Here is a 26,481-nt window from a genome sequence, read left to right on the forward strand (position 1 = left end):
TAGAGTGATGAATAAATAAGTGGAACCAGTAAACAGGTGCTGATTTGCTATATCACACTGTATATAAAACCATATTTTTTTTAAATATGTATATAGTGTCTCAGAACTGTGCACCTTACCCCCCCACCTTTTTTTTTTTTTGCACTACTTATTTTATTTCATGTTATATTTATTTTACATACAGTCGTGAACAAATTAGGACAACCATGCTAAAGTTGACTAAAAAGAGGAATAAAAAATAATCTTTAGGAAATTGATCTTAATGCCTTAATTAAAAAAATGAGGAAAAATCCAACTTTTAAGGACACCAATTTTCTTTGTGAATGAATAATGTATCGTAAATAAATAAATGTTCTTCCTTAAAATACAGGGGGCATAAGTAAGTACACCCCTATGTTAAATTCCCATAGAGGCAGGCAGACTTTTATTTTTAAAGGCCAGTTATTTCATGGATCCAGGATACTATGCATCCTGATAAAGTTCCCTTGGCCTTTGGAATTAAAATAGCCCCCCCACATCATCACATCCCCTTCACCATACCTAGAGATTGGCATGGTTTGATTTCAGTTATCCTTATAGCTGGTTTGATTTGCATTGAGAGATGATTTTATGGAAAGTACCCCATGCCAATCTCTAGGTATGGTGAAGGGGATGTGATGATGTGGGGGGGCTATTTTAATTCCAAAGGCCAAGGGAACTTTATCAGGATGCATAGTATCCTGGATCCATGAAATAACTGGCCTTTAAAAATAAAAGTCTGCCTGCCTCTATGGGAATTTAACATAGGGGTGTACTTACTTATGCCCCCTGTATTTTAAGGAAGAACATTTTTTATTTACATTATTCATTCACAAAGAAAATTGGTGTCCTTAAAGGTTGGATTTTTCCTAACTTTTTTAATTAAGGCATTATTTTGTACTTGACACTTTCCAAAAGATGATTTTTTTATTCCTCTTTTTAGTGAACTTAATCATGGGTGTCCTAATTTTTTTCACATGGCTGTACATGTTGGCACTGGAAAAGGAGTTGCTTTTAATCTCAATAAAAGGCATTCTGTTCTATTCTATTCTATTCTAATAGATTGAGTCATATTTAGCCCATGGTGCCAGTACCACACAGATCCTATCAAGAGTTTAACTAAGTCAATACCACATATATTCTCCCGTCTTCCCACTGCAGTGCCAGATATGTGTTTCCTTTGGTCTGTACTCTGTATGTGATGAGCTTTAAAATAGACTGATTCTAAACAAGTTTGCTTTCCTGCCACCTGAAACAAAAGAACATCTAACTGGCACCAAATCCATCCTTGGGCCTCAACCAACCAGAAACATGGGGTGACCTCGTGCTCACCCAGTAGTGCGCGGCACCCCATGTAGGCCGAGTCCTTGGCAGCTGGCCGGGGTTCCAATCCGACCTGTGACCCTTTGCTGCATGTCATCCCCTTTCTCTCTACCCCATTTCCTCTCTATCTGAACTATCTAATAAACATTAAATGAAAAGCCCAGAACAAAACAGGAACATACTTTTAAAAGATCATGTTAAGAAAACAATTTGATCTGGCCTTTGCTGTGGTCTGCTGTCTCCATGGTACATGTGATTTTTTTCCTTCATGGTATTAGACATAAAAAAAATGTGTATGGAGTCAGTCAAACATTAATGATTTATTACATTATTAAATAAGTGCCAAGACAAAAAAACTGTGTCTAGCAATTATGCTTTTTATGAAACAAGTAGATGTTGTTGACTGCAAAATAGAGCAATCCTTACACTTTTATTGCCCCCATCTGAATTTCCTACAATCAGGAAATACATTAGCTACCCTGCTACCGTCCCACTTGTTGCTATGTCAATGCTATAATAAAGGCCAAGCTGCTTCTCACATTAGTGTGTGAGCCAGTTAAATGAAAAGGTCACAACATGATTGCACTTTAGTTACACGCGAAAACATCTCAGCAGTGATCACTGCAACATATTTTGCACTGACCAGTGTGCAGTCCCTTGAATTAATGGATAGAGTGGGGAGAACAAGTATTTGATACACTGCCGATTTTGCAGGTTTTCCCACTTACAAAGCATGTAGAGGTCTGTAATTTTTATCATAGGTACTCTTCAACTGTGAGTGTCAGAATCTAAAACAAAAATCCAGAAAATCACATTGTATGATTTTTAAGTAATTAATTTGCATTTTATTGCATGACATAAGTATTTGATACATCAGAAAAGCAGAACTTAATATTTGGTACAGAAAACTTTGTTTGCAATTACAGAGATCATACGTTTCCTGTAGTTCTTGACCAGGTTTGCACACACTGCAGCAGGGATTTTGGCCCACTCCTCCATACAGACCTTCTCCAGATCCTTCAGGTTTCGGAGCTGTCACTTGGCAATACAGACTTTCAGCTCCCTCCCTAGATTTTCTATTGGGTTCAGGTCTGGAGACTGGCTAGGCCACTCCAGGCCCCTGAGATGCTTCTTACGGAGCCACTCCTTAGTTGTTAGGACCCATTTTCAATGCTCTTACTGAGGGAAGGAGGTTGTTGGCCAAGATCTCGCGATACATGGCCCCATCCATCCTCCCCTCAATACGGTGCAGTCGTCCTGTCCCCTTTGCAGAAAAGCATCCCCAAAGAATGATGTTTCCACGTCCATGCTTCACGGTTGGGATGGTGTTCTTGGGGTTGTACACGGCGAGACCAAAAAGCTCTATTTTTGTCTCATCAGACCACATGACCTTCTCCCATTCCTCCTCTGGATCATCCAGATGGTCATTGGCAAACTTCAGATGGGCCTGGACATGCGCTGGCTTGAGCAGGGGGACCTTGCGTGCGCTGCAGGATTTTAATCCATGACGGCGTAGTGTGTTACTAATGGTTTTCTTTGAGACTGTGGTCCCAGCTCTCTTCAGGTCATTGACCAGGTCCTGCCGTGTGGTTCTGGGCTGATCCCTCACCTTCATCATGATCATTGATGCCCCACGAGGTGAGATCTTGCATGGAGCCCCAGACCGAGGGAGATTGACCGTCATCTGGAACTTCTTCCATTTTCTAATAATTGCGCCAACAGTTGTTGCCTTCTCACCAAGCTGCTTGCCTATTATCCTGTAGCCCATCCCAGCCTTGTGCAGGTCTACAATTTTATCCCTGATGTCCTTACACAGCTCTCTGGTCTTGGCCATTGTGGAGAGGTTGGAGTCTGTTTGATTGAGTGTGTGGACAGGTGTCTTTTATACAGGTTAACGGGTTCAAACAGGTGCAGTTAATACAAGTAATGAGTGGAGAACAGGAGGGCTTCTTAAAGAAAAACTAACAGGTCTGTGAGAGCCGGAATTCTTACTGGTTGGTAGGTGATCAAATACTTATGTCATGCAATAAAATGCTAATTAATTATTTAAAAATCATACAATGTGATTTTCTGGATTTTTGTTTTAGATTCCGTCTCTCACAGTTGAAGAGTACCTATGATAAAAATTACAGACCTCTACATGCTTTGTAAGTAGGAAAACCTGCAAAATCGGCAGTGTATCAAATACTTGTTCTCCCCACTGTATATATATAATTCAGGTGTGAGTTGTCAGTGCTTTGACTCGTTACCCAGACCCTGATGAAGCCCAGACTTAACAGAAAGGAAACTTCTAATAGCTTCCGAACACCAATGCTTCACGCCTACACTCAAAGTTTTTTAAAAGTCTTGTTTCAAGGCCAAAACCTGCTCCGTTCCTCTAACTCTATTGTTCTATTGTTATTTTTCTCCTCTCCTCTCGGCTGTCAGTCACAATGAGGAAAACCAACCGTCAGTCGGTATCCTGTGCACAAGTGCTTTTTCCTTGTACATGGATCTTCATCATTATATGTGTCTGTATGTGCATGTGTGTCCATGCATAAGTCACCCGGACAGGCAGGCGGTAAAACACTTGCACGCACAAACATGTTGGTGTGCTTCATGAAAAGTCTGGTGCCGTAGTCAGAAGTTGAAGCACAAAATAAATGTTTATTTCCTTATTAATAACATGTTTTTTATTGTATGTCATTCTGCATTATATGAAAATGTGTTGCACAAATCTCATCCAACAGTGTTTCAGCAGCATTGTACAGTATATACAGCTGGGATGGAGCTCAACTAGCGATCAGGGGAAAAGAACACCTGTCAAGTGTGGCATTCACTGGCAGCAGGATATTTTTCTCATCTGTCACAGTCAGTGTGTTTGGCCTCAAAGGTCAGCCTGCGTAAAGACAAAGGCTAGGAGTGGCCTAAAGGATTATCACCTTTAGACATCAACATGGCCAAAGCTTTATCCATTAAATTGCAGCTCATATTCTCCGAGGGCTTCCGTGCTGACGACAGATGCCAAACAAATCTATTGAGCAGAGAGAGATAAACGAGGTAAACATGTCTGCGGGAACAGGAGACAAGTGACGAAGCCGTTAAAAACAAATCTGTTTCCAAAAACAGACTCGGGAGAAAACAAACTTTGTAGCATTTGCAGAGATCAGGACAGTAACTGATTAAAACAAATTTTGTTAATAAGGGATTCAGTTGGTCCTATAAGTGACATATTGTTAATGTATATTTGTATTTAACTTGTGTCTTTCAGCTCACTTCCTGGCCTGTTTGGAGAAAAAAAAATAAAGCTGCAAAATGCTACATTTTCTGAAAAAAATGAATAAGGTTGAAGTGTCAATTTAGATGTAACCAGTAAAACTGAAGTGTCTGTTGAAACGGAAGACCTGGAAGAAGTTAGGAATAAGGAAGTGTAAGAAATGAAAGCAGAATTTTGTATCCTTAAAGCAAATTATTTAAAAAAAAAAAAGTTTGAGTGCCAGAACACTTCCTGTGTCTTCTGGAGCAAGGAAGTGGTGCCATTTGGCTAACGTTAGCTAACATGACTAAAAAGCTTTGATCTCCTTTGCCAACCGTAGATGACCTTAAATTAATCACATCGCATTCAGTTTTTCAACTATGTATGAATAAATAAAGATTAGATCACTAATGTACTGTGGAATAGAACCTGGCGTTCTTGGAAAGCCAAGATGCTCCATCTTCTCCTTTGTAATGTGAGGATGTTGTGGTTTCATGTCCACCTTGTCCTCCCTGTGTAGTGTCCTTCCAGATGCTCTGGAACATTTCTGTTTAAAATCATTATCTAACTAGAGCTCGTCCATCTTGACCAACACCAGCTCTGCTCCAGACTATCAGGGAAGGAGTCTTCCCTGTTTGGTTAAAAAAAAACAATATATCCCCGCCGGCTTTCCATCCAACGCTGTGTTTAAATATGAGATGTGTGTGACAGCTGTTATAATTTCAGACATACACACTATTGTATGTATATGTTTGGGTCAGTCCAGGGTCAAATAAATGAAGCAAATACATCTTAGCATTTGTTTGAACCTATTTATGTTATGGCTGTAACTGACAGCTTTACAGAACATGTGGGTTACCCTTGACAGAACCTCAAAGCAGGAATAAAAACAACCGCTTGGCTTTCATTGTGTGACACAAAACATGTATTCATGCGCTTGTGTATATAGTATATCTAAACCACCTGTATTCATTAATCAAATAGTTAGACATTTTGAGAAATGAGTACGCATATTCTTTTTCTTGCTGAGAGAGTTCAGCTACAACAACAACAACTAAAAAAAAACCATTTTGGTTTGTATATGAATTAAACAAATAAGATAAAATGTGTTAATTAATGAGCTTTAGAGGCTATTTTTAGCTGTGGAAAAACAAGCTAGCTGTTTTTTTGTGCGTCCAGTCTTAATGCTAAGCCAACTGCCGTCTAGCTCCAATTAGCTAGCTAGCATACATTTTACTATGCTACTATTATCATCAAAGGCGACACATGAAATACATAGATAAAAAATGAATTTATTTAATGTGCAAGATACATATATATATATATATATATATATATATACACATATATATTAAAGGGCAATATGTGATTAAATAATATTATATTGCTGTATTTTCTCATTTACTTCTACTTGTATACATTCATATATCATGCCCATTTATTTATTTATTCATTTCATTTATTTCTTATATTCTGTTTCCCTTGTCACTTTTGGGCCCAAAACCACTTCACTGATGCTGAAATAAACACAAATAAAAAAATTAGATCTCCCCACTTTCTCAAAACTCTGATTCCAGTCCACATTTCTAAATATGGTAGTGTTTGTACAGCTTCTAAATGTTCTGAAAAACAATATTATTTTTCACACGAGACAGCTAAAAAAATGCAAAAAAGTAAACTTCTTGGGGGATGGAGAGACATTCAAATAGTTTGATGTTGAAAGTAGTCATTTTCTTGGCTTGTAAATGTGTAACAAAGGCGAAAATATAAACAGTTGGATGTATTTCCACTTCATATGTTCATCACATTCATTTCACATATGTGTGAAACCAAACCACATGCCAAGCCTACTGATGTTACCCAGGCATGTTCTTATCATTTTGAGGCTGCAGTGATAACAGCGCTCCATCCTCCTTTCATTCATGGGCAGTCCTGGGTTGTGGTGAACAAAAGCTGCAAAGGGGCTGGTGGATAAAAGAGGGTATAAAAAACAAGTTAGTAGGCGGAGGGTAAGTGGACACTACTGCTTCATCCTCAGCGTGACCAGAGACCCCCATCAGGAAAATACAGATATACAGTATACAGACAACTCCTCCCTTCTCCTCCTTCAGTGTGCACTTCCCCTTTAAAGTATTTAACAGTCCTGGCTGCTCACTCTGTCTCCCTTGTAGTGTGTGGTGAGGCTGCTGTGGCTGACTTGACTGAAAGGATTGTAAAAGATAAAGAAGACAATTTTGTAATTTATGGTGCCTATGGATGTGACATGCAGGGGAACAGGCTCAAAGTTATTTATTCAAAGTTATTATGTTTTTTTTTTTATAGAATCTAAAGCATACATGACTGGATTGATCATCCCTAAAAGGTAAAAGTCTTGTTGTTTTTTTTGTTTCAAAAAGTTCATATTTTGCAACATTATGCATTTCTGGTGATATGTTTTAAGTAGCATCATTGCTACTATATTACATCTACATTACATGGGTTGTAGGACATAACCAGGCAGAAAACATACAATGCAACCGAACTGCATGAAAGCAGTAATGTTGAAAAACCAATTTGTTTCTGTGTATTCATCTTTTAAAGACCCTTTAAAGGCAGTATTTGTTGAAACTGTAACAGGACTTTGATACCATAAAATTCTTTAGATTGAGCTTGCTTGCAAATTGTACGTAATGTATGTGGACATTGGAAATACTGGCATGTTGCAATATTTATTTGTGACATCATCATCATATACAATGTTTGCTTCTGCACATAAAGGATTATTGCAAACAATACTAATGGACATAAAGTCTAATCATAAACGCATATAGACATGTAAAACCATGAATGAGTAGTACATTGTAGTTCATTGTGAGGATTTCCCTTGACCATAAAGAGACTTGTTTGAAAAGTGAGACTTCTTTTATGACCTCCAGGGACATGTATCACGTTCTAATATACAGAAACAAAGCAGGGTGTAACTCCAGAGTCCCAGCTGATGAATAATTGAATTTCACGTGCTCTTATCTCAGCTGTTCGCTAACAAAGATTTTACGTTTGTTTTAGTGTTCAAGGAAAGGTGATATATGGTATAAGTGGGTAAAAATACAAACATCCTCCCTTTATTTCAATAAGGAGGGTTTCTCTTTTTTATTGATAGTTGTTTGAAGGGTCACATTGCTTGACCTTAACTGAATGTGAAAACTTATTTTTAAGAGGTTTCTATAACCGTATCTTCCTGAATATCCAAAGTATACCCGTTCACAGCCCGAGAGTTTAATCGTTCTCCTCTCTTTCTGGTTTGGTGCCACAATCCATCTCTGATAATCCACTTTGCTCCACCGCCTGCTACATTTTCTAATAAATCTCATTTTTCATCTCTGCTCAAATTGCATTCCCTCAAGTTTCTCCAAGCCTGTTTATGCTTGTTGAGCAATAACAACAAACTAGATGTTTACACAAAAAGGTTAACAAAAACCGCAAACTCTCATAAATCTAACCCTAACCGTTACTCACACACAGTTCAGCTTTTGTGGTCACGGCCGCTACTTTAACAAGGCTTCTCCTTCCCTGCAGGGTAGCTGTACCTTGATGGGTGTTGAGCCGGGTTGCAAAGGGGAGGAAGTCTGCAGATTACACATATGATGGACTGGAACGACTCACATGCTCTGCTCTCTGGGGAGCAGCTCATCTTCGCCATCACCATACCGCTGTCGACTACCATCATCTTGGCCAACCTCGTCATCATCTTGGGCATCGCCTGGAACCGCCAGCTCCACAACACAACCAACTACTTCTTCCTCAGCCTGTTAGTGGCAGATCTGTGCACCGGCGTGGCGCTGCCTTTTATACCATTAATGGGTCTGAACCGGTCGTTGAGTTTTAGCTCATGCCTCGTGGCTCACGTTTTCCCAAACTTCCTCTTCCTGGCGTTCCTTTTCAACCTGGTAATGGTCCACTATGAGCGCTACATTTGCATCGTGGACCCCCTGTGTTACAATAACCTGTGGATGCATCGCAGCTTTCCTCTGGCGTTGCTTGTGGTTTGGGCGCCACCACTTCTGTACGCATCCCTACCTGCTTTTGGTTGGAATAACTGGACGGGGCCCGATTGGAACGGCTGTTGTGCAAGTAGCCCAAACATAACGTTTCTTTCAAACTGTTCAACAAACAAAACCACGTGCTGCTCGTACAGGCGAGTATTCCCCAACGCTTTTATCTACTTGGAGGTGTATGGGCTCGTCTTACCTGCTATTCTTACCATCGCTGGCATGACTGGCCACGTTTTATGGATCACCCGAGGCCAGCTGAAAGACATTTGTCGCCTTCATCGATCAGTGGAGCGGGGAAGTCAGGCCTCGGACCGAGAGCAGAGGCTGAACATGCGGTACACTCGCTGCCTGGTGGCGGTGTCGCTGACGTTTCTCGCATGCTGGGTACCCTACCTCATTTACATGCACGCCTGCATAGCATTCTTGATCGGCGACACCAAGTGGAGCTCCACTACTCACATCGTGCTGTCATGCACTGGTATCGGAAGCATGGCAGTGGTGCCGCTGGTGCTCGGCCTAGCTAACAGGCAGTATACAGAACCGGCATTCAAACTTCTCCAGAAACTCCGAGACAGATGGAGGCGAAGGATGCAGGGATCACAGGAGGTGGCAGTCTGAGAAAATACTGACGAATATTTATGAAGGTTAATCTGGAAGAAGTCATGTTGCTCAGTTTGATGCCCACAGTATATTGATCAAGGCCATTGCATTGATTCTTTCACAATTTATTTATCGATGTTACTTAAAAAAAAAGAAGAAAGTCCACGTATTGTTTTACACTGGGTTTGCAATGATCATATCTGTATGTAGCTTCCCATTTCTGATGGTTTTCCATAACATTTTTATAATTTAGCGGACAATATTACTGTATCAGGAGATAGAATTGAAAAGATGAAGGAAAGTTAGTACGTGTTTTTGTCAGGACAACATTAAAACCAACCATCGTCTCAAACAAGCACCATTGGTGCTAACGTCAGTGTGCTAACTTGCTCACAATGCTAACATGCTGATATTTCGCTTGTATAATAATACCTATAATGTTAATTGTCATTTTGAGAACATTAGGAAGAAAGGTTGTATAAACTACCCTCGTATCAGTGTTGTACGTCCTTTAAATATAGCTCAAAGACATCCAGTATAGCCTCATTTCTCTTTGTGCTGCATGCTCTGGATATCATAGTAGATTGTCTCCCATCTGTCACCCACCTCCCCTGAAATGTTTACTCCTACTTCCCTCACTAGTGTTTATCTATATGCTGGTATGCAAGCTGAAGAGGTGAGAGGGATGCACCCCCTGTGAGGGTAGAGCAGAAGACCATGCAGGAAAGAACCATGACGTGAAAACCATATGTGCATGTTAGTTTATTCCATATTTAGATAAACTGTTACAGAAAGGTTAAATACTGTAAAAGCAGGCTTCGGAGAAACATCTGCTGCTTCCAAATAATTGTATTCGAAGACTCAAAGTTGTATTTGTCGTAAAGATCCATTCAAGGGAAATTAGATTTTTTTATTCGAGACTCGATTAAACACGGAATATGTGTCATCAGAAATCAGAATACTTTATTGATCCCCCTCAGGGAAATTGTGAAGTTGCAGTTGCTCACAGTCAGATTTAAGGTAAGCGTGAGAAAAAACTAGTCAATAAGTGTATAAAGTAACATAGCTAGTGTGCAAGAAATAAAAATTGAAGTCAAAGTAAAGTAAAAGTAGGTTAAGAAGATGTTACTACAACAATGGATGGTACAGATGCTATGGGAGTTGTACAGTGTCAACGTAAGTAGCATCAGTGAACAAGTGGTTGAAACATGTCAGACTGTCATAATGTCAGAAATGCAATTTGTTTCCCCCCAAACAAAGTGTGGTTGTAAATGTGTACATACAGTATGTGGGTGGAAAAGAGACAAGCTGATTTGGAGAAGCAGACTTCAATTAAATTAAAGAGCAATCAAGGTCTGAACCGTTATGGGACATTAGGAGAGATGAGATATCATCATGGAGTCAGGGTACACTGTCTGTCTGTAGCCTATATGTCCTTGTGTTGCTTTGCTAAGTCATGTTCCAGCGTGTGTTCCACATCGGAACATTTTATACGTGTGTGTCCATAAGACTGAGGAGAATCGGGAGAGGAGGAGGAGGTGGAAGGAAAAAATGAAGACAGGACGTGACTGTCGGACTCCAGCTCCTAATGACTGACTGCTACCTTTATCATGTGGAAAGCCTCTGACAAAGAAACACACTGTGCCCAAACTGTGTTTGGATTCTTTACATTTATATTTGCTTTCTTTCTGAGGGTGAAATGAGAAGCTTGATATCATTCTCATGTCTCTACTATACCTTAGCTTAGCCTGAACACGGAGGGAAACAGCTAGCTTGGTCCAAATGTACCAAAATCTGTGTGTGTGAAAATTTTAATTTGCCATTTTTTATAAGATATACCGTATTAATTAGTACGTTTTATGGAGCAGGGGTCTTCAACATTTTTTAAACCAAGGACCCCTTAACTGAAAGAGAGACGGAGCAGGGACCCCCCCCCCCCACTACGTACATTGTATACAAATACATTTGCATATTAAACTGGGCCTACAAAAGCGTGTAGGGCGGCCTAAAGCCTTTATACACACCTTTTTTTTTTGCATAGAATACTAAGCTATTAAAATAATTGTTGGCATGATTTTATAAATCATGTTTTAATGTTACACATACATGTGGCACAGTGAATCCTTATTAACTGTATCTGTGGATGGCTACCTTAGTGACTACCTTACCTATAGGCCAGTAAGCAGACATTTATATTTGCTAATAATATGTTGGATTCATGTTAAGACATTTTAATTTTTGGAAAAAAACTTTCAAAAATTAACAATAATTTTGGAGGCCCCCCTGCAGTGACTCTGAGGACCCCTTAGGGGCCCCGGACCCCCCGTTGAAGATCCCTGTTATAGAGTGTCTCTGAATAGAGTCAGGCAAGCTGTTCCCCCCCTCTTTCCATGCTTTATGCTAAACTAAGTAAACGTCTACTGGCTCCAGCTATGTGTTTACTAGAGAGTGGAATTAAAAAAATCTAACTATCATCTGTATTTCCCAAAATGTCGTTCTTTAAGTGACTATGCTCCTGTGCGTTTATGTGAAAGAAAAAGAGAGCAGACATATTGTTCATGATGCTTTGTTTATTTATTGCATTGGCTTGCAAACACTTGTCATCCTAACAGTAAACTGCAATGTCTTCTGATTTCTTCGCGATTACATTTGACATAGCCTGTTTGAGTTATAAAGGTGCAGATACATGTGAGAGAAAGAGAACAATTCCAACGCAGTATGAAAAGCCATTTCAAGCATACAGTTCTACCCCAGATCCATGTTTGCCTTCCGTTAATGTGATCTCGTGTAGGAAGCATTATCTTTGTGAGTATCCTTCCTGATAGTAACAAGATGTTGAGCAACAGAACAGAAACACTCCTTTGAACCTCTTGCTCAATGCCACAAGTTCCTCATTTTATTTTTCACTTCATTAAGAAACCTTTACACTGTTAGATGGGTGGTTTTCTTTTTCTACAGAGACACAATCGTATTAAGCTCAAAAAGGTATGACAGAAACAACTGCAAGAAAGCTGAAAAAAAAATACACTAATGGTACCAGGAACACAAATGTTTGCCAAGGCAAAGAAAGATAAGAAAACCTTTTTAACAAAATGTCTCCAACTTCAAGCACGAGTTCTAGGAAAAGATGTTCAACCTGCCAAGAAGCTATTGTTAGACTGCAGAAAGCACACAAACGAAACATGATTATTGGATTTAAAGACACTTTTGTGATGATCCTCGAAATTTAACTTAATTTAAATCATTTTAATTACATTTTGCGGACATACTTTAATGCTGCAGACAGACGTGTGATGGACAGTCAATCTTCAGTATAAAGGGAGCTTTCGGACACGACTTTGCCCGCCTCCACCTCCACCCGGATCAGCAGGCGTTTCTTCAAGGCGGGGTACATCGGCGGGACAGCTGTATCTGCCGGGACAATGGTGGGTGCCCGGGCTTGTGGCTTCTCTGGGGAGTGGTGCTTCTCTGGGGAGTGGTGCTTCTCTGGGGGGTGGTGCTTCTCTGGGGGGTGGTGCTTCTCTGGCAAGTGAACGTCTGCGTGCAAGTAAGGACTTGGATTGGTTGATTTGTTTTTAGAAATCTGAGCGAAAGAGAGGTTTTATTTTAGTGGGACACAAAACATGAATCAATCATGTAAAGGATGATATGTATGAAACAGATGCAGGTTTTTATTTTATTTTATTACCATGTCCAATTTGTATATATCTTAGGCCCATTTGTTATAATTATATTAAATTTAGTTTTGTGTTCCTCTCAACCTTCCTCGTGTACCTCTAGTGATTTCCTAAATGTACATTTGAGCAACATCCTGACGGAAGATTTGAGCCAGTTGCTTTACTTCAAAAGAGGGCGAGCTGCTACTTGGTGCACATTTGCGGCACTGCATCCAGGTATATTGAGGGCTTCATTGGTGTACAAATTGAAAGACATGTATCAATGTTTTATCAGTGGGTTTCCAACCTGGGGGTCCGGATCCCCACAAGGGGTCCCAAGACAAGTCCAAGGGGGTCACCAAATAATTAGCAGGACAGAAAAACAGACTTTCTTCCGAACTTTGCTTTTTTTTCTTGTAAATTCATGGATAATTTCAACTCTAGACATTTGAATAATGAGGGCTCATGAGCCAAAAAAAAAAAGAAATTGGAACCACTGTTTTCAGCTCATTAAAAAAAAAATTCTGCTATCAAGCTACAGCTGCTCTGGGAATACTTTGACATGTTTATATGTCTCCAGTATCCATAGAAAAAAAAGTCACAGAGCGACCAAATCAGAAAATGTAACAAAGTGGTTCTCACCTGCGTGGCGCATATGGTAGTTCATTCTTCGCAGAGATGGATCAGAGACAGAGAGACGGACACAGTTGTTAGTGCAAGCCTTAATGCATTATGATATATTCTACAACAGACAGCAACATCATCTCCTATACCTCTGCTCCTCGCCCTCCAGCAGCTTGCGGTAGGTGGCGATCTCGATGTCCAGGGCCAACTTGAGGTTCATCAGCTCTTGGTGTTCGCGGATCTGTCCAGCCAAGTCCTGCTTGGCCCGCCTCAAGGCCTCCTCCAGCTGGGAAATGTCGTCCCGAGCCTTCAGCAGGTTGTCTTCGCCTTCTGTCCTTATGTCACTGATGTCCTTCATCAGGGACTCTTCCTAACATTAAAAAAAAAAAAAAAAACACACAGTAAAAGAGGAAATCAGAGGCTGGTTGGATGGACAAGGTGTGTACTTATACACCTGAACTCTGGGAGTGTTTATCTGTGCGCACAACCTTCCTTGTGAGAGTTTCCAGGTCCCCGTTGAGCCTCTGGATGTGGCGCGCCAGGTCTGAGATCTCCCTCCTTAAGTCACGCACTTCCTGCTCACGCTGTCCTGCATTTAAGACCATGGAATCCATCTGAGGGGAAAAGATGGCACATTTCACCATGTCTCTTGGTAACTACAGAGCTGGTTCAAGAAGGGGTCGGCCCTATGTTCCCACAGCCCAATGGTCCCACAGCCCTATGTTCCCATATTTCTAAGATTTTGTTTTTCACTGAAAATTAGGCCCTATGTTCCCACAGCCCTATGTTCCCACATTTCTAAGAGTTTTCTTAAAAGTAGGCCCTATGTTCCCACATTTCAAAGACTTTTCTTAAAAGTAGTCCCTATGTTCCCACATTTCTAGGACATTTTCAAAATTACGTCTTGTATTCGTACATTTCCCTTCAATTTAAGCCCTATCCTCCCACAAACATTTTTTAGGGTTAGGGGGATAAAATCTGATACAAATGTATTAAAAAAAAACGCAAATGTGGGAACATAGGGCCTAATTTTGGAAAACAATCTTAGAAATGTGGAAACTGCAGGAACATAGGGCCTAATTTTCTGTGAAAAAATATTCTTACATTCTTAGAAATGTGGGAACATAGGGCTGTGGGACCATTGGGCTGTGGGAACATAGGGCTGTGGGAACATAGGCACGCTCCCTTTAAGAAAAGCTGTAACATGTAAGGATGGTAAAATACTATGCTGGTACTACTAAGTACTAGTACAATGTACTGCTAAGTACTATGTTTTCTTCTTTGGGTATAATCTTCCTCCCCCCCACCTTTTTCTGGTTCCACTGCTTGGCTTCGTCCCTGCTGCGGGCGGCCATGTTGGCATATTGATTCTTGACACCCTCGATGATCTCGTCCATGTCCAGAGACCGTTTGCTGTTGTCGCGTAAGACCACTGTCACATTCTGGACATGCGACTCCAGCTCCTTGATCTCCTGCAGGGGGGCAGACGTGGGCACAACAGAGCTAGTGTGAAAAAAATAACTTATTTTTTCAAATTCACTTCTTTTATGTGCAATTGTCATATGTCTCCTTCAGGCCAAACAGGTTGTAGCTTTCACAGAGCAGAGGTAAAGAACAATGCAAATAAAAGCAACCCCATCAATACCTCATCATATCCAACCCTGAGGAAGTCCAGTTTTCCAATCAGGTCCTCTAGCTCCAGAACCAGATCTACTGCCTCCAAGTGACCTTCATCTACATCCTGTTACAAACATACGCATTAAACACATGCATAGGTATAAGGACACTCACGTGACATACAGTGCAGAAATTGCTCCCAAAATATCATATTGCCACAGGTTAAATCCACAGTTAAATAGTATGCGATATAATACTAAAATACTATTGCCCTAATGTATTTCAAATGTGGGGAATTAGTGAATTAGAGTGTTTACTATGTTTTCTAAATGGTTGAATATATCAGCAGCACAAGAAGCTGAAAGTACCTGTTTCTTGACAATAAACTCATTCTCCAGGTCCGATTTTTTCAGAAATGCCTCCTCATACCTGAAAAATACAGAAAATAAAGAGTGAGAAATGAAATTTGTGCCAATAATGACATAGTTTTGAGTCCTCTGGGTTTACATTCATATGTACTGTATATGAAATGTCCCAATTTGGGATCAATAAATCTAATACTGTGTTTGCAGCTGTGGAAAACAGGGAAATTAGAAATGGCTTCCCTTCATGTAACATAATACCACCCAACATGAACTGGAGAGACGCTCCATATTCATGCTCCATCTTAAAATACGTTAGCCGGTAAGGGACATACAGGACATACTGCTCCGCCTTTCATGTTTTCGCTGTCACATGATAAACTCACAGGTGCTGCTAATGCTGCTAATGGGTATCGTAGCTTCCCGGCCCCCGGCAAGTTTGAAGAAGAAAACATGGAGGACCACACGTGTTCAAAATCCATATTTCAGGAACAGGAGTCTTCTTCTTCGCCCAGAAAAAGAAAAAGGATATTGAAAAGAGCAAGAGACCGGCTTTTTGAAGCGTGAAGGCTACCGTAGCTGTAATACGTACTTTGAACTGCGTGGCGCGAGAGAGTTTATTGCGATATATGATCTCAACGCCAGATGGGAGAAATTCCTACAAATTGGACCTTTAAGTAGAATTTTCACGTATCTGTACTTTACTTCGTTATTTATATTTCTGGAAACTATTACTTTTACTCCACTACATTTCCCCTAAGCATCTGCGTTACTCGTTACTTGCAAGAAATGTTTTCGCACGTTGGAGGAAAAGATTTTTTAAATTAAAATTCTGTTGGATGTGGAAACCCTGAATGTTATGCTTTACTATGAGGAACTTGAGGAGTTTGTATTTACTTTTACTTCTAATAATTAAGTACATTTAACATCAGAAAATTACTTTTGATACTTAGGTGGGCTACGATAAATATCAGATACTTTAAGACTTTTCCTCAAGTAATATTCTAAAAGGTGACTTTAACTTCTACCAAAGTCATTTTCTGGTAAGATACTTGTACTCAAGTATTGCTTTCAAGTACTTTATACAAGACTACAGTGCAGGTAGGACCACTGGACATATTTATAGTTGATGGAGGTTTATGTCTCTAAACATGGACCCACTGACTTCTTCTTGGTGTCCTCCACCTCCTCCTGGTTCTTGAGCAGTGCAGCATACAGTTTTTCTTGGTCGTGGAGCAAGGTCTCGATCTGCCGCTCCATGTCGTTCTCCAGCTGCTTGGCGATGTCGTCGATTTTCCCCTCGTAGGCCTCCTGCTCCTTGAGGATCTTCAGCTTCGTTTCGAGCTTTTTGTTCTCATCCTCCAGGTGTTTCATCTAAGTCAGAGACAGACAACGAGGTGAACAGAAATCCAAGAGGGGAAAAAAAACAAAAAACAGCAGCAACAAAACATATGCTACATTTTGCAGTAAAGTAACTGCAAAAAAAAAAAAAAAAAATTAGGCATGCTAAAATAAAATAATGAAAAATATAGTCCCATGATGTCATGTGATGGTGTAGAATAAATGTGAGGAATGCCATGTCTAAATATATACTGTAGCTATATGCCAAGTTTTGATCACTCCAAATATGTATGTGTAGCCCCACCTGCTGGCAACAGAATAAAATGTGGTTTTAGTGGTACTGAATAATTTATAAATTAATATAATTCTGGATTAATGTATGACATAAAAAAAAAAAACATGTTATTTATAATTTTTCCATACAGTTTAAGGTAGGTGGCAGGATATATTAGTTTTAAAATCTAATCTTAAATTAAAGCTGCAAGCAGCGTTGGACGGGCCCTTGCACCTCCTTGCACGTCGGGGTTACTGGCAGATGCCGCTCCTTGTGGCCATGCATTTGCGCGGCACTCAGACACTGCAAATCGTCACCAATGGAAAGGGAACTCTCTGCTGAGTTCAGTGATACCTCACACAAGAGTCGGTTCACAAGTTATGAATTGGGGCGTGGTCTGAGTACATGGGCGTGGTTAAAGTATAGGTGCCGCCTCAGTATCACATGTAGACCACACATTATAAGTTTCATGTAAATCGGATGATGTTTGTCATTTAAGGCTGATATCCTGTTGGGGGCGCTATGACCAAAAGTCAATATTGGCCTGTAGATGACCTCAGGCCTGGACCCTTGTCAAGCGTAAGAAATTTCGTAATCGTAAAAAAAGCAGTAATCTTTTTAACTGATTTGTATTTTTGAGGTTCACATTTTGAAAGCACATTTGCTGCCCTGTTTCTATCCAATATTAGTAGTTTCACTCAGGGAAAGTGAGGTCAGGAAACTGCTGAACGAATATCATTTCTTAGGACACCTGTGTACCTGTATTGTGATGACGTGATGAAGAAATACGGTTTCCCCACAGTGAAGGGATGCAGTTTGGCGATGAATAGTGGTGTGAGAATAGGCCAGAGCGTTTGTGTAGAGGATGAGGTGGTGACATATCAGGCCACGGGGGGGAGCTGGTGAGGGTAATTGAACTGGGAACTGCCATGGTGGGCGGAGAAGAAGAAGAAGACTCCTGGGAAGAGGCGTGTGGAGTAAATAGTCATGCACCTGACTGTTCAGCATGCTATAAATTGGCTCCTGCGGGTTGTTAGCAATGTCCTGGAGTAAGCCCTTGTGTATGTGTGTACATTGGGATTGGGCCCATTACATCTCTCCTGCCTCGTTGCTCGGGGATTATTTGATTTCACTGCCAACCCTAATCCTAAAAGTATATAAAGATACAGGTGTCCGCCTCTCCCTGAGAAGATTTTGAACTTGTGCAGAGGCTTTGAATCATCCTGGGAAGAATTAAGAAATTATATTTGTTCAGCAGTTTCCTGACCTCACTTTCCCTAAGTGAAACTACTAATATTGGATAGAAACAGGGCAGCAAGTGTGTTTTCAAAATGTGAACCTCAAAAATACAAATCAGTTAAAAAGATTACTGCTTTTTTACTGTAAGTATCAAAGGAAGGTTAAATTCAACTGGGCAACTGGACTTGGCTAAGGTTCTTGAAGTTGTCACGTCTCTCATCCGAGGTCAATATTTGGCCTCATGTGAGAATGCCAACGATGGTTGTTCAGACTTGGCCTGTCTGTGTCTGTGAAAAAGGTCTATTGCAAAGTCCTCTCATGGAAATCATTGGTCCTAAGCTGCTCCCATGTGCTGCTGCCAGGATGACCTGGAGGTTCATTTTACTGACACTGGGAGAATGGCACAAACTGCTTTTAACATAATTGTTGGCAGTTGGACAACCTGCGTAAAGAAACACTGCAGCACCTTGTTTCCCCCATTAGAATAGACTGTTGATCTTTCGGTTGCCTCTCATCATGAAATTAGTGTGCTGCAGGTATCCTCCTCACCCTGAAGTGTTTTCAGAGATGTAAATACGCAGCAAAAAAATAACTGTGTTAAGTTTTGTGCCAATCGGAATAACCGTTGCCAAGATACAACAGTTCCTGTTTCGGCAGCCACCTACAGGAAGTTGGTCCTCTATAACTTGCGTATTGTTTTAGATATAAAAATTATTCTGATAACTTTTTGTCATGAGGGTACACAGAGTCTATACGCAAGTTTTCGTGCTGATCGGACTCACGCCCCAGGAGGAGTTAGACAAAGTAGGTTTCCCATATATCGATTTTTTGCTTATTATTTTAAAAAATTAAAAAAAATGGCCTTCCGGTTGGGCGGAGCTAATGAAGGTAAATTGGAAATATGTCCGCAATGATTAGAGCAATACGTGTAGTAGCCTAAAGCTGGTGAATATCGGAGCAACTATGTCCAAGTTAAGACCTTCCACACATTAGGGGGCGCTATGGAGCCCGCTTACAGGTAGGCTATTGGCCAAATTGCTGTACAGTCTCGCAAAGCTCCCAGGTGTTTATGTGGGCGCCAATTTTTGTGAGTTTTCGTATATATTGAGGCCGTCAAAAATGTGGTCATGGGCACGAAAACCAAGATGACCGACTTCCTGTCAGATGGAAAATTTTCAAAAAAATGCTACATGGACTAAATTTGGTATATTAACTTCTTATTTTTTCCGCTTGTTATGGGGCGCTATGGCGACGCACAAGCCCAATCACTACAGAACTTTGCAATTTTCACCAGGTGTGACGTGTGCAATTGTTTTTGAGTTTTCGTGCATTCTAACCCCCTCAAAATTGCGACGAAGGACTTGGAAAAATAATAATCCTTACAAAAACAATAGGTTCCTCGCACTTTCAGTGCAAGGCACTGTTGGGGCCTTGCACTTTCGTGCTCGGGCCCTAAATATCTTACTGTTTTAATTGTACTTGGCTCCAGATGCCCCCTGAAGTACCCTGAGTGTGGGAGAATAACAATGTGCATGCCCAAAGCTAATTGCCCTGCTGCAATTTGATTGGCTGTTCGCCAAATACTGTTGTCATTTGCATAGTTGGCATCCGTTAGCATTTCTTTGAAAGAAGAATAGTAACTGAGGTCACCATGAACGATGTGGATTATCTTCTACAGCACACATTTGAAAGTCTGTCTTTTGCAGAAAAACTTGAGATGAAACACCTAAATGCCCACCAGCTGCGGGGTATTTTTTTATAAACCAAACCTATGTTAAAATAATCAGATTTAACGTGGAGTGGCTCTTCGGGAGAGGAAAAAAAATGACGAACTGCTACTGTTAGCTTGTCAGAGAAGACCCTTTTTCTTTTCTGTTCTTTGTTTTTAACTTTCCGTGTGTGTTTGAATTCGGAGGGATGGTATAGCCTACCTGGTCAAGAACAGACTTTCAGGATGCCTAGCATTTTTCTGAGAGGACTATCCGACATGAAAGCAGCAGGAGGCAGGAGCAGACACTAGCTAACCAAATTAGCACATTGAGCAGAACAGGTAGGCTATGTGCGCAGTCCGATTATCACCTGTGTTAAATTGTGTGGGAAATGGTAAATAGCGCATTATGTCAAATTGTGTTTTCTGGTTTTGCATCTGTGCAAAGTAGGGTTGTTGCGCCACCCTTTATTTTCCACTTAAAAACGCTGTGTATTAGTTTCATCTAATTTACTCAAAAGACAACACTGTACATTAAATCCATACATTGCCTATTCCAGGTCATGTTGACGGACTGATGACTCTTATAGACCAGAATTATCCACAAGGTGGCGTCCTTTGTCCCTACAACATTGTTAACATGAAGTGAAGTTTGCAAAAGGAGACCATTTTTTTATGGCCTCAGGTCAAAGAATTATTTACGGCAGAAAGATGCTATAAGCAATGCTCCAGGATTAGAAAAATATTTTTACAAATACGATATCCTTCACGAAATTATGGGCTTGTTTTTTACTTTGAATTGTTACTGTAGCCTACTAAACTTTGCAAAAAAAGTAAATGAATAGCCGATACATCAAACTAAATAAATTACAGATACATTAAAAACAATGAAAATGACATAGGCCTATTGAATTGAATAAATTATTTGGAATATATATATATATATATATATATATATATATATATATATATATATTTAGAATAATATTCCGCTAATAGGCTACACAACACCAAAAACGGGGGGATAAAATACATTAAACACTGTTCTTATGATTTAGTTTTTTCTTAATGTGTTTTTTTTTTTTTTTTTAAACGTTTCGAGCACGCTGTTTATTAATTTAGAAATAAATACATTTTTTTAAATGACTTTATTCAATAGAAACACCAAGGGGGAATAGGGGGGGACAGGGGAAACACATCACACAACAGGGAAGAGAAAAACAAATAAATAAATAAATAAAAATAGAAATAATAAACACAGAGACAGAAAATAAGATAATAAAACGCACAAAAAAAAAATACAATTAAAAAAATAAATAGTAAAAATTTACACACCTTGTCAATCAACCTGACGAACTTGTCATTGAGTCCAACCATGTCGTCCTTCTCCCTGGATTTGCCCGACAGGTCGATCCCGTTTTGGCTCGGGTGGCTTTTGAGCGGTCCGGTGCTGCCCGGGGAGTAGGACTGGCTGCTGTAGTCTCCCGGTGTAGACATGTTGCAGTTTGTAATAGCGAGGGGAAACCCAGGAACTGAACAGATGAGCGGCGAAGGTAACCTACATCCCTGCAGATCACCTGCTTTTAAGGTGGACAAGGACCACCCATCACCGCCCCCAAAACATGCGTCTAATCAAGAGAGGACAATTTCAAAACTACAGTGAAAAATACAAAAAGATCAACATGAAATACTTGAATGTTGAGTCTGAACCAGTTTGTCCAGGAGTGTTGCTGGGCACCAGAAGCTAATGGCACCGTTGGGGGCGGATTCATGCTTAAAAAAAAACCAGGTATAAAACCTACCTGTATCCATTAAATCTATCAAGTGACTCTCTAGCCTAAAACGCTCTCTGTCGCTGTCAACTGTCTCTCAGTCAATCATGCCTTCGAACACCGCTGCCAGCATGTTTGGTGGAGCAGGGGGAAAGGGTTCTCGGGTGTCCGTGGCCAGCCTGGAGGGGCTGCGTAACGTGCTACGCAACGAGACGGACAGAGACTCCGCTCCCGCCGCTCCAGCGACACCTGCGGCTGCCGCTCCGGCCGCGCCTGCCGCCCCCGCGGACGACAAGCAGACACTTCGGGGTCTGAACGGCCGGCTGTCCGGCTACGTGTGCCGGGTGAGACAGCTGGAGAAGGAAAACGGCGACCTGGAGAGTCAGATCGATGACATTTTGACCAAGAGGAAAACACCCGAGGGGCGCGACTGGGATGAGGTGGAAAAACCCCTGGATAACCTCAAGCAGAAGGTTAGTGAGCACATTTCTTTCTTACTTTTATTTCTGAGAAGAAAAATATTAAATGAAATAACTAAGTTTTTGATATATATTTTTGTTTCCATATGACGAAATGATGCATTCATCTCCAAAAGATCAAAGACATCACCAAGGACAACGCCAAGCTGCTGCTCCAGATTGACAACACCAAACTGGCTAATGATGACTTTAAGAACAAGTAAGTTCCGTGCAATCTTTATTTATTTTTTTTAAACAAGATGGTTTTTGGGAAAGAAAAGAAAAGGTGGAGGGGGCTCAGGAAATCAAAAGTTAATCATTCAGATCACAGTTTAGACCAAAATGAAACACTAAGAGTCAGTGGTGTCTCCCCCCCCACCCACACACACACACCCCGTGCGCAGGTTGGACGATGAGAGAACGGCACAGAGGGAATTAGAAAAAGACCTGGAGGATCTGAAGAAGACCGCTGAGGATTCCAAGCTGAACCGCATGCAGACGCAGAAAGAGATCGACCTGGTGAAGGAGGAGCTCGTTCGCCTTGAGCAGGAACACAAAGACGTGAGGCCCAAAAAAAAAAAGAAAAGCACACTTTAAGATCAACTAACAAAATTGCAATTGTGTGCGAACTCGGAGGCCAGCTTGTAACTGTTTAACTAACTTTTAGGAGGTGGATGTCCTGCGTGAGAAGATCAAGGACTCGGAGGTGACCGTGGAGATTGAGTCTCAGAACTCTAACCTGGCTGAGATTGTCGACAAGATCCGCTCCCAGTACGACAACCTCGCCAGGAGGAACCTGAAGGACACCGAGGAGTGGTACCAGAGCAAGGTGCGTTAACCTGCTGGCTCCTAAAGTCAGGAACATTGTTCTCTCCAGTCCATCATACCATCTCCATCTCCATCTCCCCCCCCCCCCCTTCTCCAGTTTAAAAACATCGAGGTGGTGGAGGCCCAAAACAACGAAGACTTGCACACTGGAAAGTCCCAGCTCAAGGATATGCTCAAACAGCGACAATCTCTGGATATTAAGAGCCAGAGTTTGCACAGCAAGGTAACCACACACAAACCTATGTTTCACTGCCATAAAATACAAGTACACAGCAAAATATTAAAACCATGTAAGGAACAGTGGTGGTACTAATACCACACTGTAAAAAAAAATACTCTGTTACAAGTAAAAGTCCTGCATTGAAAATGTTAAGTAAAAAAAAAATGTATGTATCATCAGGGAAATGTACTTGAAGTGTTAAAACCAAAAGTACTCAATGCAGAAAAATCCTCACATTTTAGAAATAGTTGTGTGTTTAGTGGTCTAATCGTTTCAGCTGGACTTGTAGGCCGTCATATTGTCGGGTAGTTTAATTTATCATAAAACGTATTTTTTTTTAACTAAAGTTGACTTGAAACTAAAGCTGTCAGATGAATGCAGTAGAGTAAAAAGGACAATATTTCTCTCTAAAATGTAACGGAGTAGAAGTAGAAAGTGGCATGAAAAGAAAAGACTCAAAGTACAAGTACATCAAATTTGTACTTAAGTACAGTACTTGAGTAAATGTACCTAGTTACATTTCACCACTGGTCAGGAGGAATAATAATTTAAAAAAACAACCCCGCATGCAGTGTACTTGTCTTTCTCACAAGCATTCCTGACTGCCCTGTCATTACAATGTCAATCTGCTACTTTAAGCCAGACAAACTGCTCTTGCATAACATAACAAACTATGAACATGTAAAAAGTCGTGAGGTCAAATGTACGAAGTACTCCTTTCAGATCCACAATCTGGAGGAGGCCCTGAGGAGCACCAAAGTGGAGTACGCTCAGCGTCTGTCCCCCCTCAACCAGCTGATCCTGAACCTGCAGGCGGAGCTGAAGGAAGTGAGGGCGCAGGTGGAGCGCCACATGGAAAACAACAAGGATCTGCTGTGCGTGAAGATGAAGCTGGAGGCGGAAATAAATAACTACCAGCAACTGATGCAAGACATGACCGATGTCGAAAGGTGAGGAGGGCGGCGGCGGCGGCTCAGAAGTACTTCATGATGGTTGTGTGATGTCAGAGAGCTTGAGATGCATCCTATTGGCTCTGTCGTTGGGTAAAGACACAGCTCTGCCCAGGGCAAATTGATACTTGGGATAGAAAAAAACAAGGGTAATAAAGTTAAAATGTCATTTCTCAAATCTTTCGCTAGCATTTCTGTCATTTAGTATGGATAGACCACTCTTCTCTGGTCCATAAAGCCCTCATGGAGCTTTCACAGAAATAGTTTTACATTTTGGGAAATAGAAACTTATTGGCTTTTCTAGCTGAGAGTTGGATGAGAAGGAAGGAAATAGCATAAACGCACACACACAAAGCAAGGTGTACCTGTTTCTTACTTCTTGGCATACTTGTTCTCCTCTTCCTGACAGCTTGGAGTTTTCTAAAGAAGAAGCGCTGGACAGCGGTGAGTTCAAAAATAAAATGACAAAGCCTCCAGCAAAATCAGAGTTAAACGTGAAATCTATTCCTCACATCTCTTCTCGAAGGACTTTTGGAAATGTGCTCATTTGCCCAAAAGTGAGATGAGAAGGTCGATACCACTCTCTGATATCTTCTCATCTGACCCTGCGCCAGAAAGCAAATAAGCAACACTGTCCCAAACTGTCAAACGATTCCTTTATTAAAGCCGATCGTGTCACTAAACTGCACTCAACCGTTGCCATCACGTTGCACCCCTGTAACTGCACGCACACTGCACGGGTGTCATAAATGTAATGATCAATCACAAAAAAATAAAATCTCCTTTCTTTGTTCTGTTCTTGGTCACTTGAGTAGAATTGCACACAGGTGAAAGGGTCAAAGAATACTAAACATTTTAAATGTCAAATGTGATTCATTCCAGACCAGCAAAAGCCTGAGGACAAGGTGCCCAAGCAGCAGTAAGAAGTGAAAGAAGAAGCTCTTGTGAAGCAAGAAAGCTCCCCATCTAACAAATCCACTCCCCCCCCCCAAAAAAAAAAGCCCCTGAAGCATATATATATAACCCCCCTAAAGTGGTGGAAGGAGACGTCATGAAGGATGAGAAGGTTGCTGTCAACAACGCAGCAGCTCCAGTCGCGCCAAGCGGAAAGATAAAGAAAGATGAGACCCAAGAGCAAAAATAAGAAGGGTTCATCCTCTTCCTCGTCTTCTCCTTCCTCCTCCTCTTCCAATAAAGATGAAAAGCCTATGAAAGAGGGTGAAGTGGCCGAAGCCTGTTCTTAAATTGTCTTTAAGCCAAGTATCATGTGAAACTGTTCCTGCCAATCCTGTAGAATTACTAAGAGGCTCTCAGCAAATAAATGTTTGATTTGGAAATAATGTCGCCCAGCAGTGTTTCTTTTACTCACTCTTTTGATATAAACATTTTGTGTCAATCTTTTTAAAAAAATACTCTTTTACCTTCATACAATTTACTCTAATAATCACAAATTACAGCAATTCTCAACCGGGTAAACGTTTGCATAAATTATGATTTAGACAAATATGATGGAGAGCTAAAGCTGTCAACAGCTTCTGTCTAAGCGTAGTTAGTAGTATTCATGCAAACGTGGCATGTGTACTGTATTTGTAGATTAACCATATTAATTGTACTCCTACTGAACATATTATGACTTACATGTGAAGAAATGTAGAAAGGAACAATTATCTACTGAAGAAAAAACCGCCAAAATGTCACTGTCAGAATGTCAGAAGCACCTGTGATTTTGTTTTTCGTGTTGAATTGTTTATTTTATTTCATTGGTTTTAAAAGAATATCATGAGTTCAAGGATTGTGGAATTTCTCAACCAATACACAGGATACGTAAAGACATGAAAAGACCAAACACTATAGTAAAATGTAGAACTACACTAGAAAGCTTACAAATATAATGTAATAAAATATATTTTACAAGCCTTTAAACCAATGTAGCCTTAGACACACTTCAAAATCAAATTGAGTCCAATATATAGCTGTTTATAAATCTTTTTTTTTGTTTAATTTTTTTTAAAGAGAATAAAAAATAAACCATACAAATCGGTTAAATTAGATACACCCCCTTAGACAAAAATTAAGACCAGATGAGATAACCATAATATTCAAGATGATAAAATACCAAAATAGACAAACTGTAATCCAAGTAGCCATATTATGTACTGTATATGTGATAAAAAAAATAAGCAGTGTATGCCTCTCCAGAAAGCGTAAGTACTGTCCCCAATTTT

The 26,481-nt window shown here is 40.5% G+C and overlaps 3 protein-coding genes across 5 annotated transcripts; 2 read left to right on the top strand and 1 right to left on the bottom strand.

Annotated features, from left to right (window-relative positions):
* The first annotated feature begins 6,759 nt into the window (after positions 1-6,759).
* Positions 6,760-11,646, top strand: LOC144512776 (G-protein coupled bile acid receptor 1-like). The gene is made up of 2 exons (XM_078243699.1): positions 6,760-6,938; positions 8,132-11,646. The coding sequence occupies exon 2, from the start codon at positions 8,197-8,199 to the stop codon at positions 9,223-9,225; it is 1,029 nt and encodes a 342-aa protein (XP_078099825.1). The 5' UTR covers positions 6,760-6,938; positions 8,132-8,196; the 3' UTR covers positions 9,226-11,646.
* Positions 11,647-12,081: 435 nt separating this feature from the next.
* Positions 12,082-22,018, bottom strand: LOC144512914 (keratin, type II cytoskeletal 8-like). 2 transcript variants are annotated; one of them, XM_078243890.1, is made up of 10 exons: positions 21,831-22,018; positions 21,364-21,656; positions 16,632-16,840; positions 15,473-15,533; positions 15,133-15,228; positions 14,795-14,959; positions 13,976-14,101; positions 13,637-13,857; positions 13,506-13,531; positions 12,082-12,744 (listed from the first exon to the last, which is right to left on the bottom strand). In XM_078243890.1, the coding sequence occupies exons 1-10, from the start codon at positions 21,838-21,840 to the stop codon at positions 12,509-12,511; spliced, it is 1,443 nt and encodes a 480-aa protein (XP_078100016.1). In that variant the 5' UTR covers positions 21,841-22,018; the 3' UTR covers positions 12,082-12,508. The 2 variants fall into 2 exon arrangements, with proteins under 2 accessions (XP_078100016.1, XP_078100017.1); XM_078243891.1 differs by having other exon boundaries at positions 12,651-12,790; positions 21,831-22,011.
* Positions 21,653-25,419, top strand: LOC144512915 (keratin, type I cytoskeletal 18-like). Of its 2 annotated transcripts, XM_078243892.1 has the most exons (8): positions 21,653-22,273; positions 22,396-22,478; positions 22,663-22,819; positions 22,926-23,087; positions 23,184-23,309; positions 24,030-24,256; positions 24,666-24,700; positions 25,139-25,419. In XM_078243892.1, the coding sequence occupies exons 1-8, from the start codon at positions 21,908-21,910 to the stop codon at positions 25,177-25,179; spliced, it is 1,197 nt and encodes a 398-aa protein (XP_078100018.1). In that variant the 5' UTR covers positions 21,653-21,907; the 3' UTR covers positions 25,180-25,419. The 2 variants fall into 2 exon arrangements, with proteins under 2 accessions (XP_078100018.1, XP_078100019.1); XM_078243893.1 differs by lacking the exon at positions 24,666-24,700.
* Positions 25,420-26,481: the final 1,062 nt, after the last annotated feature.

This window comes from Sander vitreus, chromosome 24, assembly GCF_031162955.1.
Source record: "Sander vitreus isolate 19-12246 chromosome 24, sanVit1, whole genome shotgun sequence".
Lineage (NCBI taxonomy): Eukaryota > Metazoa > Chordata > Actinopteri > Perciformes > Percidae > Sander > Sander vitreus.